This window comes from Aythya fuligula, chromosome 4 (genome assembly GCF_009819795.1).
Source record: "Aythya fuligula isolate bAytFul2 chromosome 4, bAytFul2.pri, whole genome shotgun sequence".
In the NCBI taxonomy this organism is placed as follows: Eukaryota; Metazoa; Chordata; class Aves; order Anseriformes; family Anatidae; genus Aythya; species Aythya fuligula.
In genome coordinates this window covers 15721944-15735083 of record NC_045562.1, presented here as the reverse complement: position 1 = coordinate 15735083, position 13140 = coordinate 15721944, and the positions used below count along the sequence as shown (strand labels likewise).

The following is a 13140-nucleotide window of genomic DNA, read 5'->3' as shown; positions in this document are numbered from 1 at the left end:
GATTCCAGACACTAATTAACTGTCCTGTAACCATTAAATCCTATTCTCATTTATAAATAATTCTGAGACCTTGATCCAAAGCTAACTAGCAACGTGGAAGGGCCTGATGCTCCAACAGCAAAGTTTCTTACACCAGGAAAAATGAACAAGAGGCAGTCCTTTAAACCACAGAAAACACATTGGACACTGAGCTGAAGGAAAGAAAAAATGAAACCAAAAACCAGCACAAAGGTCTTCAGGACTAAGAGCCCACGGTCTGTGTGTCTGCTCTCAGAAGACAGCTGCAGCCTCTGAGGTGCCTGTACCTATCTCAGCAACAGGATCATTATTATGGCCTATAACCCGATGGACTAGGTTGGAGATTTGGAGCCATTTGCCAGGTGCTAAGAGGAAGGGGTGGCGATGGCCGTGGGCAGTGTGGTTCAGCAGGCACAGCTCTCCTTCTGTAGCTCTCCACACTCTGGAAGTCCGCTGGAAGTCCCCTTAAAGTCACTTACGTAAGGCTGCATGCAGTTCCAAGCCTTTGATCAAATTACGGGGACTTCCACCCCTAAAGAAGAGGAAGTGTACTTTCCAGCTCACGGGATGTTTTCCCATACCTCCTGCCATCAGTCAGGTGGGTTTTTTCCCCTCCCACACAACAGCTCCAGAAAGAGCCTTGCTACAGGGATCTTTTCTCCAGCTCTGTCCCAGCATGTTCCCTCGCAGAGCTGTGTTCACAGCCCTGCTGATCGAGCCAGATCACAAAACACAGCCCCAGAGCATCTGAGCATGACGGGCACTGCATCCTGCCCCCTAGGAAGCCACACGCAGGAGCGACACTCGGCTTGGAAAGCAGCAGGGGAGGATGCTGTGGTGCCAGGTGGAGGCACAAGCTCCAGCGAGCACCCCCAGGCTGCTGAAAGCACCAGCCAGCCGGCTCTGTGCAGCCCCTGGGAGGGGTAGTGCTCTCTGCTGAGCACGCCAGCTGTGGACCTGGCTTATTTTGCCAAAAACTCAGGGGGTGGCTACAAACACAGCTCCCCTCTGCGCCCCCGAACCCTGCTGGCCGTTGACACTTCATCATGCTTCCCAGCTCCACGGCTCTGCTGGGAAAAGGACCCCAGTGAACCTGCTCTGCTTATCAGAGGGCCAAGGCGACCCCGTGCATTAGGACCGACGCTTATTTAAAAGATGACATCTTGTGGGAACACGGGGTCTTGAACCAGAGGACAATGGCCTCGCGCTGGGGCTGGTCACTGACCCTTGTGTGAGCACGCAGACGGCCCCGCTGCTCCAGCAGCCAGCTCACGGCACCGCAGAGCTCCCGCAGCCCTTGGGTTGGCCCGGGGTGGGCATTTCCTCCAGCTGACAGCTCCAGAACTGCTGAGGGGCCACCCCCGGGGAATCTCCCAGGGAATTCAGAGCAGTTTCTGCTCGGGAGGTTCCCACAGCCAAGCTCCACCACCCGGGACAAGGCTGACACAGAGGATTTCACCCTCCTGCTTGGAGGCCACCCCCCTGTGTCGGCGCAGCACAGAGCGGGGCCGTGCTCTGGCACCGCAGACAAGCCCCCTGCAGGAGGCGGCCACCCCAGCTGCCCACGTCTGGAGCAGGCAACACCGACTGGCAGCAGCAAGTCGCCTTGTGGCCTCCTCCAATTACTGCCTAAGAGCTGACGATTTTCTGAGCTGCACAAAGCTGCACAAAGAACCAGAGCATCCAGCAAAGGGGCTCCTATCATCTCTGCTGCTCCCTGGGAGCGAGGATGCGCTTTGTTATTAAAGCCGATATGAGGGGAAACCACCCGACTTCAATGGTGTGCTCAGCCCTGCCACGGAGCAAACAACCCCCAATTAGTGGCAGGCAGGCGCTGACCCTGCCCTGCGCCTTGCCCAAGGCCTCCCAGCCGCATACCAGGGCTCCCCGAGGCCTTTGTGAGCTGGACCTTTGGCCACCTGGCTCCTGCTCTGCCCGCGCTGTCGCGACAGTTTAATTAAAAGCAGGAGGCTCCAGAGCTGGAAACCGGCAGGCGAGTGCTGCTGGTTCACATCTGGCTCTTGAGCACGGTGCCGAGGCAAGGCTGCAGCTTCTGCAGCCACAGGAAAGGCGCCCAGCACCTCGCTGCGAGCCAGAGAGCAGCTCTGAGGTGGTACAAGACGCCTCGGAGCTGTGCTGTGAAGGAACCTGGCACTCGCTCAGGCAGCCCGAGTACTTGAAGGGAAGGGATTTGCCTTCCCAAGCGGCACAGGGATTGCAAGGCCTGCCTGGGAAGAGCCTGCAGCTCAAGATCTCTCCCTGTGCTGCTTCCCACAGCTTGTTTGATGCATGAGGAACACTTCCAGTCACTACACTTCCAGCGCCTACAGCCCAGCGCTGCTGCACAGCAGGGACAGCCTTCAGGAGCTAAGTGCAATGCTTGCATGCCTCGCCCCGAGCTAACCCAATGCTGTTTGTCCCGCAGCACTCTCGCTGCTCACAAGACCCCTGGCAGAGCGTTGCGAGGCGCTGGCATTCCCCCGTGTGCTCGCTGGAATCGTGCTCTCCCCAACTCATAAATTATTCCACGCACAGGCTGCTGCAACTTCCATTAGCTGTCAGTGCAGCCCTGCTAAAAGGTTACACTGGAGCCCGCACCCACCTCTGCAGATGAATTAACACTGGCCACCGTGCTCTCCTCCGACTGCCCACCCCAGTTTGTGCTTCAAAAGAAGGCAGAAGTGGCCAGCTCCATACCTGTAATCTCTGCCCTCCTGTCAGGACTTGTGCTGTAACAACCAAGGGCTGCTTGTATCAGAGCAGTGTTCGAATATGTACTTATAATGCTTTTTCCTTGATACACCCCAAACGAGAGGAAGTTGTGTCCAGCTGCTCACTCTTTCCCCAGACAGTCAAGCTAAACACGTACCTGCTAGATTTCCAAGTCTCACAACCGTACAGAAACTAGCAATACACATTCCACTCCACCTCACTGAAATACGTTGCTCAAGGACAGCTTTTGGAAGGGGAGAACAGGATATTTTGTAGGGCTGTTGCTCAGAACGACAGCAATAATAAGCAAGAGGACTTGGCATGGCCATGCATCTCCTGCAGTTACTTTACGCTGTAGCTTTGTATCCCCACCTAACTCAAATATATCCCAAGACTTTATTTTCCTCTCGAAGGCGGGGGGAGCACAGGTCCCACAGGTCCTCACAGGCTGCCCGTTCTAGATCCCAGTTTTCAGGACGGATCTCCATTCCCTTTTCTTCCCCTAAGTCACGGGGACACGCAGCCGGGCACGTCGAGTCTCCCCGTTTGGCTGCGAGCTGCTCAGCTCGGCCGGCTAAGAGCCAGCACACAGCACGTAGCAGCCACAGCCGAGCAGGGGTGCTGCAGGGCGAGCAGCCCCCGCCACCCTGAGCTCTGCCTCGCTGCAGCAGGCAGGATTTGGAGAGCTGACAGAGCAGGTAAATCCAGTCACAACTCCAGGGAGCCGAAGCTCGGGATTTGGGAAGACAAACATGCCCTAAGGCAAACGCAGCCTGCTCCCAGCGAGCGTTTCCTGCGGAAGGCTGGGCAGGAGCAGTTCACACGAAGGAGCTCCCTGCTCTGAAACGCTCAGCGACTCCAAGTGCCCGAGAGCTGCCTGTCCCAAAACGGGGGCACAGCTCCCGTGTGCAGCCATGCCACGCTTTGCATGGGTTGCTTATGCCCCAGCCCAGAGCAGCTGGGGTCTGACAGGTAAATAGCAGCCCTGGGGGTTTGGCAAGACTTCAGAGAGGCAGCCTAATGCCCAGCTCTTTCTGCTGTCCTCTCAGGACTGTCCAGGAGAAGAGCTGGGTTTGTACTCGTAGCTCCTGGGCTCCCACCCTGTTTGGGCATGCCATGCAAGCCTGGCCCTGTGGCAGGCCCCAGGAGAGGCAGCAAAGCACCCTTCCATGGGTGGGTGCGCGATGCTCACACCTCCTTGGGCCGCCCAGTACCCCCCAGAGGTGCAAAACAGAGCAGAAGCCTTGAGAGCAGGCTTCCAGTCGTCCTACTCACACAAAAAGCAGAAGGACAGCAGCCATCCGCCCTCCTACCTGCCCAGCACCACTGAACCCAGGACTCTGGGCCACGGCCCTGCTGTCCAAGTCACCAGGTTGCTTGGTTAGGCTGTACAAAATACTGCTTTCCTTAGGTCACATCCCATGGAAAAACTGCTCTTCTGAGCTCCGCTCCTGGCGAGGCCGAGGCCTTGAATAACAGACAGTAGTCACGCACCAGGCTACGGTTTCAAATAATGTTTTTGTTTAAGCAACAAAACCAAAACACCTCCAGCTTTGATGCTTAAACGGTTCTAGCCTGCAACACAGAAACTCGCCGTGTCTGAGGAATGCTCTGTGTGAAAACTGCCCTCTGCTGCATTTACATAAACCCATAAAAACAAGGTCAGTGGAGTTACTCACATTGCTCACTTTTAATCCCCTCTTCCTTATTGAAATTAGCTGTTAAATCTCCCCGAAAACATAACTTGCATATTACCTCATTTGAATAGTTGTTTTCTTGAAAGCGCTTTTAATTAAAAGCATTTAGTCTGGTAATGCCTCCGTGCCACAAGATCTCACTAGATTTGGTGCTAGGTTTATGAAGCAGCTGTGCTATTAATCCATTCATCATAGCTACGCACCTTAAAAAAAAGGAGGAAGGGAATTATCATCTGCCTTACACATGGAGAAAACAAGGGCACAGCAAATTGAAGTCCTTTGCCCAAGACCGCCCCGCAGATCAGGGGCCAAAGCACTTGCAGCGTGCCAGCCACACAAGCCCTAATCCCCAGTGCCTCTTGTAATTAAGGATCTAATGATGAATAGCTGCATAACTCCACATGCAGAACAGCACGGGTGATTTCCAGCAGGATGAATATTCAACTACCTGGAAACACAAAACCCAAGGCCCCCTTACACTACTACTTTCTGGCAATTACATACCAGAACCCAAGCTAAGTTATTCCTTCTTTGTCCTAGCTACCACCAGCCGGGCATCCCAGAAGGCAGCACACTTCCACAGGTTTGGTTTCAACTCCCAGCCCTGCTTCTTTGCGATTCGGGGCATCAGGAAGGCTTTACAGCTGCCCTACTGAAGAGCTGAGACTTACAGGCGGGTTTTCCCCAAGTGTCATGCAGCTCTGAAGCCCTGATGACTAACCAACCTCTGAGGGCAGATTTGAGGGGGCAGCAGGAGAAAGAACCACAAATTAGGTCAAATGCTCCTGGAAAACGCCAATTACTTTATATAGAGCAGATTGCACTCACATGTCACTTAATCTCAGCTTGCTGTTGTCAGATATTAGCTGAAACTCCGTGCTTTGCTTCAGCTGCCATATTAGAGCGCCACGTATCCAATATTAATGAGAGAGATGAAACAGAATGAGACTAGGTTGGCATTTTCCAAGATAAAAGAGACTTTGTGACAGGAAAGCGTTCCTTTAAAAGCAATAAGGATTTTTCTTGGCTTGGATACTGCATGAAATATACAGGAAGTGAAAAACCATTTTCAAAAGTAATTAAAAATCCTAATCTCTGATTCTGTAAACTAACACAAGAGTATTCGTTGACTCATTGTTTCTTACGTTAAAAATAAGAAAAACAGCAAGTAGGCTGACTTGGCCACAGCCAGGGATAAGTTTGCCACTTTAGAGATAAGTTGCTGACAGGGGATTTGAGAAGTGACTTGGTTTTTAAGAGTCTAAATCCTTGTGCTTGCACAAAGGAGAAAAACAAAACAAAACAGAGCTCAGAGCTCAAATCTCTGAGACTGACCGGGACAGGAGAGACACGGTGAGACCTACCACTGCCTAAGCTGGGTGTGAAACAAATCTGGGGAAAAGAAGGAAGAAACAATGAACACGGTGGGTAGGAGGTGTGATTTGCTACCAGAACAAGCCACCAGAGGATCTGGCAAAATCCCTGCTCTTCTTGGGGGCTTGACACAGGTTTGAAGATGGTGCGCACTCAGTTCCAGCCAGCTGTGTTAAGCCTTGATCACTGCTGGTTTTTACAGCATGGCAACATACCTGCTCACAGCACGGCAACTCATCTTTTAGCCATAGAGGCTGCAATAAATGAGAATTGTTTCCAGTGACTTAATTCAGCAATTTCTGGAAAAAAATAAATCAGTCTTGACAACATCTCAAGTTATGAGCAAAACAAAACCAGAAGAGGCCACTGAAATCTCATCAGTCGTGCTGTTTCTAAGTACACTCATTGCACAGACATACATGAGATTTACTTCTACTGATTAACACAAGAGGAGACGATGATGAAGAGAAACCTTCAGTCAAACGTAGAAGCAAGAGAAGGACGAGTAGCTACATTAATACACAACCTCCCGATTTGTAATTCTGTACATTTGCTGCACAGCTCAGGAGGATCCGGGGTGATGCACACCATTAAGGACACGTGCCAAGAACCAGCATCAATGATAACCAGACACCCTCACCTTTCCAGGCTGCAGATTCCTTATTTCCAAGCCAGGCTGCTGCCTGCTGGATTTTGTCCTGGAAAAAATCAAGCCAGGGCTGTCACCCTGGCATTCTCCACTCATCTGAAAGCTGCCAGAAGCTCCCGGGCTGACTCAGAGTGGAGGAGATGGGTTTTCATAGGGGTTAAAGGAGATGATTTGCACGCCTTGAAACACAAAGATTTGGCTGCGGCTACAGACAGGACCCTCTAGCTGAAAGCACAGAAGCAGGCTTGCAGTTTGACCTCTGGGGCAGCCTGGGCTCTCGCACTTCCCTGCAAATCCCTCGCTGTGCTTCCTCGTGGGAGAGGGAAATGCAGCTTGTGCCGTCACTGGGCAAGCCAAGCGAGCCCTCCACCAAGCCCAGGCCTCTCCCCGCACCTCAGTCTGTGCTCACAGACAGAACAGAGGCTGCCACCAGCTTCACTCAAGCCGTGCTAACGTGCTCAGGTGAAGCATTCGGCACACCCGCTGCATTTAACACGCGGCTGGCAAACACATTGAGTCCCTCGTGTACAAAGGGCAACCTGATTAGGGCTGCACCCCGCTCACCCCAGCACAGCGCCCACGGACTGCAGCACAGCGCCAGATCTGAGACGGTCCCAAACGGGAGTCCTGCAACTCACTCACAAAGATGCCCCTCAGGGTTACAAGCGCTGTTTCTCCCCTTCCACTGCCATCACACCAGAGAGGTTACTGCAGTTTCTGGCTGAAATCGATGAGATGCATGCAGATCTCCAGAAACAATTCTCTTTACAGCTACCGCTGTTCATGAAGCAATCAGTTTCCAGGAGCCGCAGGCAAAACCAAAACCTTCCTAAAACGAGCCTTTTCGGGTTAGCCTGTGGCAAGTGTTCATGACCAGATCTGCTAGGATATAACCTGCAATTAGGGCATTTCAATAAGCTAGACCCCATTTGAAAATAAAACTCAAATGTAGAAATGGTAGCAGAAGATTCACTTTATAATAAAAAGATCTAAAGCAGCTATAAGCTCACATTAAAGTACAAAAACAACAAAAAAAAAGCAGGTGATGGCTCCACTCACCAGAGGCCAAGTGGGCCTTGCCTGCTCTTGTGTTATGTCCCACCGGCCTGACCTGTGGGTGCAGATGGCAACTCCTGGCCCACCCACCTCCGCACCAGAGCACGGATGAAGGTGCCCAGACAACCAAGCAGCCGAGGGACAGCAGCTCTTATGGCTTCCTGCTGAGCACAACACACAGCAGCACCCAAACTAGCACTTACAGGGAAGGAGGGCCATGTGGAGCAGTAGTTGGTTACCGCTGTTCTTCACTGAGACAGCGAGACCCCAACTTGATTCTGTTTTTTTTTTTTTTCCTCCGATCTGGAGCACTCTCCAGCAGTATCAACGCTGACTGCTACCAGCGCCGTGGCGTTTGTCGGAGCCATCATCACGCACCACTTACTGCAGCAGGCTGGAGAGCTGCTCACAGAGCTGGAAACGAATGGAGCTGGATGGCGTGCCTAAAAAAAGCTCGAGGAACTGCTGCGTTTTTGGTTTGTTTGTTTTTCAGTCACCTGGTGGGGCCAACTGTTCTGAGCTCAGGCTGCTCCACTGCCTTTTCCTGCAAGAGCTGCTGCAGCCTGGAGCCAACAGCGAGGTCAGACAAGGCAGAAGCACTCGCAAAGCCAGCAGAAGACCCCCTTGTCCTTTGCATCTCTCCTACAAGGCGAGCCACAAGCTGCTTAATCACTGTTTCAGGGCCTTATTCAAGCACTAAAATTGATTTCCCATGACCCCGTCTACCCAAGACAAGGATTTTCTGAGGATCTCCATCAGGCCCTGCCTCCAGGTCAGCTCAAGTCATGCTGGAAGAGCTGGTGGCCCCGAGCTCATGGTGGGCTGGCCACAGCCTGCCCAAAATCTGTGGCCGTGTTAAAAACAAGGCGAGGAGGAGCCAGGTTCCCACCATTGTTAACATCAACAGGAGCGACACAAACAGTCTGAAAGCATTTCCTACCACAGACAAGGCACTGAGGTGAATAAAGGAAACGAAGGGTTCACAAACTACACACAATTTCGGGGGGTGCTGCTAGATCTGCTGTTCAGAGGGAGCCAAAAAAACGCCGATTCCTCAGCTCCGCTAGCCCCGCTCTACCTTCTTTCCTCTCTTCCCCTCCCTCCCCTCCATGGAAACTGGCAGTCTCTCGTTCTGAAGTATTTTTAAAACAGAGTGAAGAATGCACTGTGCCGGTCTTGTCTCTCAGATAGCACATTTCGAGGCCCCCGTGTACGAGTCAGCGTTCCAGCTTCATTTTCCATCAATTGCTGTTTGACTGGCGGGGGGAGGAGGCGTAGTATCCGCGTGTGCATGCTGGTGTTGCCTTTAACTAGGCCAAGCTGTGATCCTGTAGCCGTTTAGGATAAACAAATAAAGAGCAGGGTAGGGAAGCCAGAGCCCTCTTCCATGCTCCGACCTCCCGCGGCACCACCCAGCGCTGGTCAAGGTGCTGGGGATGAGCCCAGCGGGAGCTGGGATCCCCATCCAGGGCACCGCGAGCCTCCAGGCTGCAAGTGGCTCATCTCGGAGCCCAGGTACCATCCCCATGCTTCCACCCAGACGCACGGTTAAGCACATGCATGGCTTTCATCAGCTGCGAGGTCCCATGGCAGCTCCCAGCGCTGCGAAAGCTTTGCTTATGCATGCCTTTGCATTTACATGCTGAGATCAGCCTCCATTAAGTCAAACGAAATTACAGGCAGTGCCTTACACATGTGCCTTCCCATCTGCGGGACCAGGGCCTTGAAATGAAAGCCACCCATCCTACCAAAACACGCCCTGCTCAGCTACAATTAAACACAGACACTTCAGAGCAGCTCGCCGAGGTTCGTTTTTTATGCATGCTTTTCCAATTAACATAATGTTGTATCCTGCCAGGACGTAAAAGGTTGTGACTCAGGAATGTTATCTTGGTTTTTAGAAATCAAACTCGCTCACTCCTAGCTTCATTCCTTCCCTTAATTCTCCCCCCCTCGCTCCTGCCAGCAACACACGTCGCTCAGCACCCGTACAAGACCTGGTGATCAGGCTGAGAGACGAACTCACCACTTTTGCCTCACTCTCCCGTGTAATTAACTGTTTCCTCAGGTTCCCTGCCACCTCCCCAGCAGCAGAGGGGATCAGATACGGTAAAGGAGACGACATGCTCAGCACCTACTGAATGCCAGCCTGCTGTCCTTTATTTTGCTGTTATCCCAGGGTCAAACAGCTCTCTGAGAAGTACCCATTTGGTGCCTGGTCTGCCCACTGCAGAGTCCCCTCGCCTTCCCCTGTCCCACACACATACTTCCCATCCAGAGGGATGCTTTATTCTGGCCGGACTCAGCGGCACATGGTCTGAATTTAGCTGAACCACTACACAAGTCCCTGCAGATGCTGCCCCGGGATGGCGAGGGGACTGCTGTTCAGCAAAGCCAGGAGAGGCTCAGGGTAATATGACGAAGGAAGAAAAGCGGCGCACACGCGAACAAACAGCAAGCACGTCTCGCAATAAACTGGCAATAAACCACTCCCAAGCCCATTCACACGCTGAGGTCGCTACTCCACACAAAGCAGAAGGGCTCCGCTTTGCAGTACCAGCCAGCCTGCCCTAAGCACCAGCTGAAGCAGGGATTTCCAGGCATCTTTTTCCACCGAAACACAAACTTCAGCTTCCAAGCGCATTTTGGAGCTTGCAATCAAGGGCTCATTTCAGACGCAGCTTTATAAGCAGCTGGGATAATTTGTAGGCATTCTGCTCACAAACATCAGCTCTCATCTCGCCTCGTAGCCTAACTTCCCCACCTACACCTCACCATCACCGCCACCCTCACACACTCCCCGTGCCACATCAGAGGAGCCCCGTAGCCGGGCAGCTCCCCAAGCACATCACCAGCCCTACAGGAACCCGTCTGGTCCCGGTCCCACCCTGAAGGCAGACCATTTGCTCTGCAAGGAGCCACATTCAAGTCCCCGGCTCGGGGGCAGCCCCTGCTTCACTCCCAAGCGCCGTGAAAGTTAGATGCGAGCCGCTCCGCTCTGTCTCCCTCCCCCGGCCGCCGAGGCGCAGCTCGGCCCGGAGCTCCCTCCACGTTCCTGCAGCCGGGTGCAGGACGCAGACTTTCCCCCGCCCGCAGCAGCATCTGCTAGCTTCTGCGTGTGCATGGAGAGGGTCTTCTATTTTTTTTTCCCCCTCTCTGCAAAGGGAAACCCTTTGTCCCTCTCGGCAGGGATGTAAGACAGAGAGCCTCCCCTTCCCTCCCCTCCCCTCCCAGCCGCGCCGGAGGACGCGAGCCACGCGTGTCCCCGCAGCCCCCATACCGGGGGGTCCCCGAGCCCCCTCTGCCCCTTTCCCCTTTTCCCGGGGAGCCCCCGAGCGCAGCCCCGCCGGGAGCAGCCCGGGACCCCGCAGCCCCAAAGAGCCGCGGCCCCAAAAAGTTCGGCGCCGGGCGCGGGGCAGGGGCGCAGGCGGAGAGAGGGGACCCCGCGGCGAGCCCGCCCGGCCCCCCCCACCCCAAAACCCCGTCCCGCACCCACCGCCGGTCTGCCCACGGCCACGGCCATCGCTGCGCTCCCCGGCCCTCCTCCTGGCTGCCTGCTAGGGCTGCAACATGGCCACCCGGCGGGGAGGGCCCATGCGCAATGCGAAGGGGCCGGGCGGCGAGGCGGGCCCCCCCCGGCCCTCCCCCGGGGCCGGCCGCTGCCACCCCCCGAGGGGCCGCGGCCACCCCCGGGTAGGGGATCCCGGCCCCTTCGCCCCCTTTCTCCCCCCCCAGCGCGGCGGGGAGGCGCTGGAGGCAGAGCCCCCCCTGCTCCGGGGACCCCCGCCCCGGTGGCCGAGCCGGGGACCGGCCGGGTCCCCCCGTTGCCCCCCGGGGTAGGGGCCAGGACGCTGCTGGAGGTGGTTTCGCCAAGGCACGAAACCCCAAAAGGCAGAAGCCTGATTCTCTGTGCACGCAAAGGGTGTTACAGCCCTACCCGCTGAAGGGAGCAGCCGAAGAGCTGAGGCAAAAAGACAAAAGGGTAAAAGCCAAAAGCATCTCCCACGAGTAAACCAGCAGCCAGCAAACAGGCCTTGGTATTCATGCACCCACTAACATAAAGGCTTTGCCTTGGCACCCCAAAAGTCATCCCCGGACTGCCACAAAGAAGCACAAGGCTGTTGGCAGAGGCTATGGAGTCCAAGAGTTCCCATCCCTCAGTTCTTCTGACCATGTTTTGAAGGATGTAGGGAAGTGATCATCCTCCTGGTGAGGCCGCACCTCGAGTACTGTGTTCAGTTTTGGGCCCCCCGCTACAAGAAGGACATGGAGGTGCTTGAGCGGGTGCAGAGAAGGGCGACGAAGCTGGTGAGGGGCCTGGAGAACAAGTCCTACGAGGAGCGGCTGAGGGAGCTGGGCTTGTTCAGCCTGGAGAAGAGGAGGCTCAGGGGCGACCTTATTGCTCTCTACAGATACCTTAAAGGAGGCTGTAGCGAGGTGGGGGTTGGCCTGTTCTCCCACGTGCCTGGTGACAGGACGAGGGGGAATGGGTTTAAGTTGAGCCAGGGGAGTTTTAGGTTAGATGTTAGGAAGAACTTCTTCACTGAAAGGGTTGTTAGGCATTGGAACAGGCTGCCCAGGGAAGTGGTGGAGTCACCATCCCTGGAAGTCTTCAAAAGACGTTTAGATGTAGAGCTTAGGGATATGGTTTAGTGGAGGACTGGTTAGTGTTAGGGCAGAGGTTGGACTCAGTGATCTTGGAGGTCTCTTCCAACCTAGATGATTCTGTGGTACCCGAGCCTGGTCCTGCTGCCTCAAACTGCCCAGCAAAGGAAGGGGGTGCAGCACCACCACCCAGCTCCTCTCCCTCCTTCCCAGTGGGGGTTTAAGGATCTGCTCCTAGGCACAGGTGTGCAGCTTTCATTAGCAAACCTGCTGCACAAAAAGCTGGTGGGCTTTCTCCCAGTAACAAGGGTTTGGGGTGCACAGCTGAATAACATTCATCCAGCTTATTTTAAGGAGGCTGCTCTGTTCATCTCATCTTGCTCTTGTAGCAAGTTCCTCCTCCTGCATGCCAGGCTCCAGGAGAGGCGCTGAGCACACCTGTGCTGGGACCAGTGCAGCCTCTAGTGGAAACCTGGTGGTGATTTCCAAAGAGCTGCTCTTGTTGCACCTGTGAGTGAGATGCACAGCTTCCCCTCCTGTGAGTCAGCAGCTGGCACAACGCTCCTCCACCAGCACCACGTAACTAACACAGAGATCTCCCTGTGTGCAGAGCCCCGATGTGGCTCAACACCAAGGCCAGGAGAGCTGTGGCTGAGTTTTCTCCCTGACACCTATGCATACAGACCTTCCTGAGCTGAGTGAGTAGGAACTAAGCCCCATCAAGTCAAGGAAACGTGCTGCAATCTCTCCAGATCTCTTCTAGCGCAGTTCCTCACATTCCTCGTGTTCAACGGGAAGAAGCAGACCCTTCATTCCTACAAGCTTCATGGCTGCTGCTGACAAACGCGTCCCTGTGTGAAGGGAAACGCCAGCCTTTCATTCTAGAGACCCTGTGGGGACTGATTGAATTTTTCCGAAGCTCTTTTGCATCATTTTGCTGCAGCAGCATGTCATTGCTTTACTGACCTTTTATGTCAGCTGTGGGGCAATTTGTCAGATTACAGGGGATGAGAAAATACACAAGCAGAC

The 13140-nt window shown here is 54.3% G+C and overlaps 1 protein-coding gene across 3 annotated transcripts in view; it reads right to left on the bottom strand.

The window, feature by feature from the left end:
* The window catches only part of SEPTIN11 (septin 11), a 59016-nt gene extending 47941 nt beyond the window's left edge, over positions 1 to 11075 (bottom strand). For all 3 annotated transcript variants that reach the window (XM_032186515.1, XM_032186514.1, XM_032186513.1), the window contains exon 1: positions 11003 to 11075. In XM_032186515.1, coding sequence (XP_032042406.1) covers positions 11003 to 11029 — 27 coding nt within the window. In that variant the 5' untranslated portion in view covers positions 11030 to 11075. The remainder of the gene's footprint in view (positions 1 to 11002) is intronic.
* Between the last annotated feature and the right edge of the window lie 2065 nt (positions 11076 to 13140).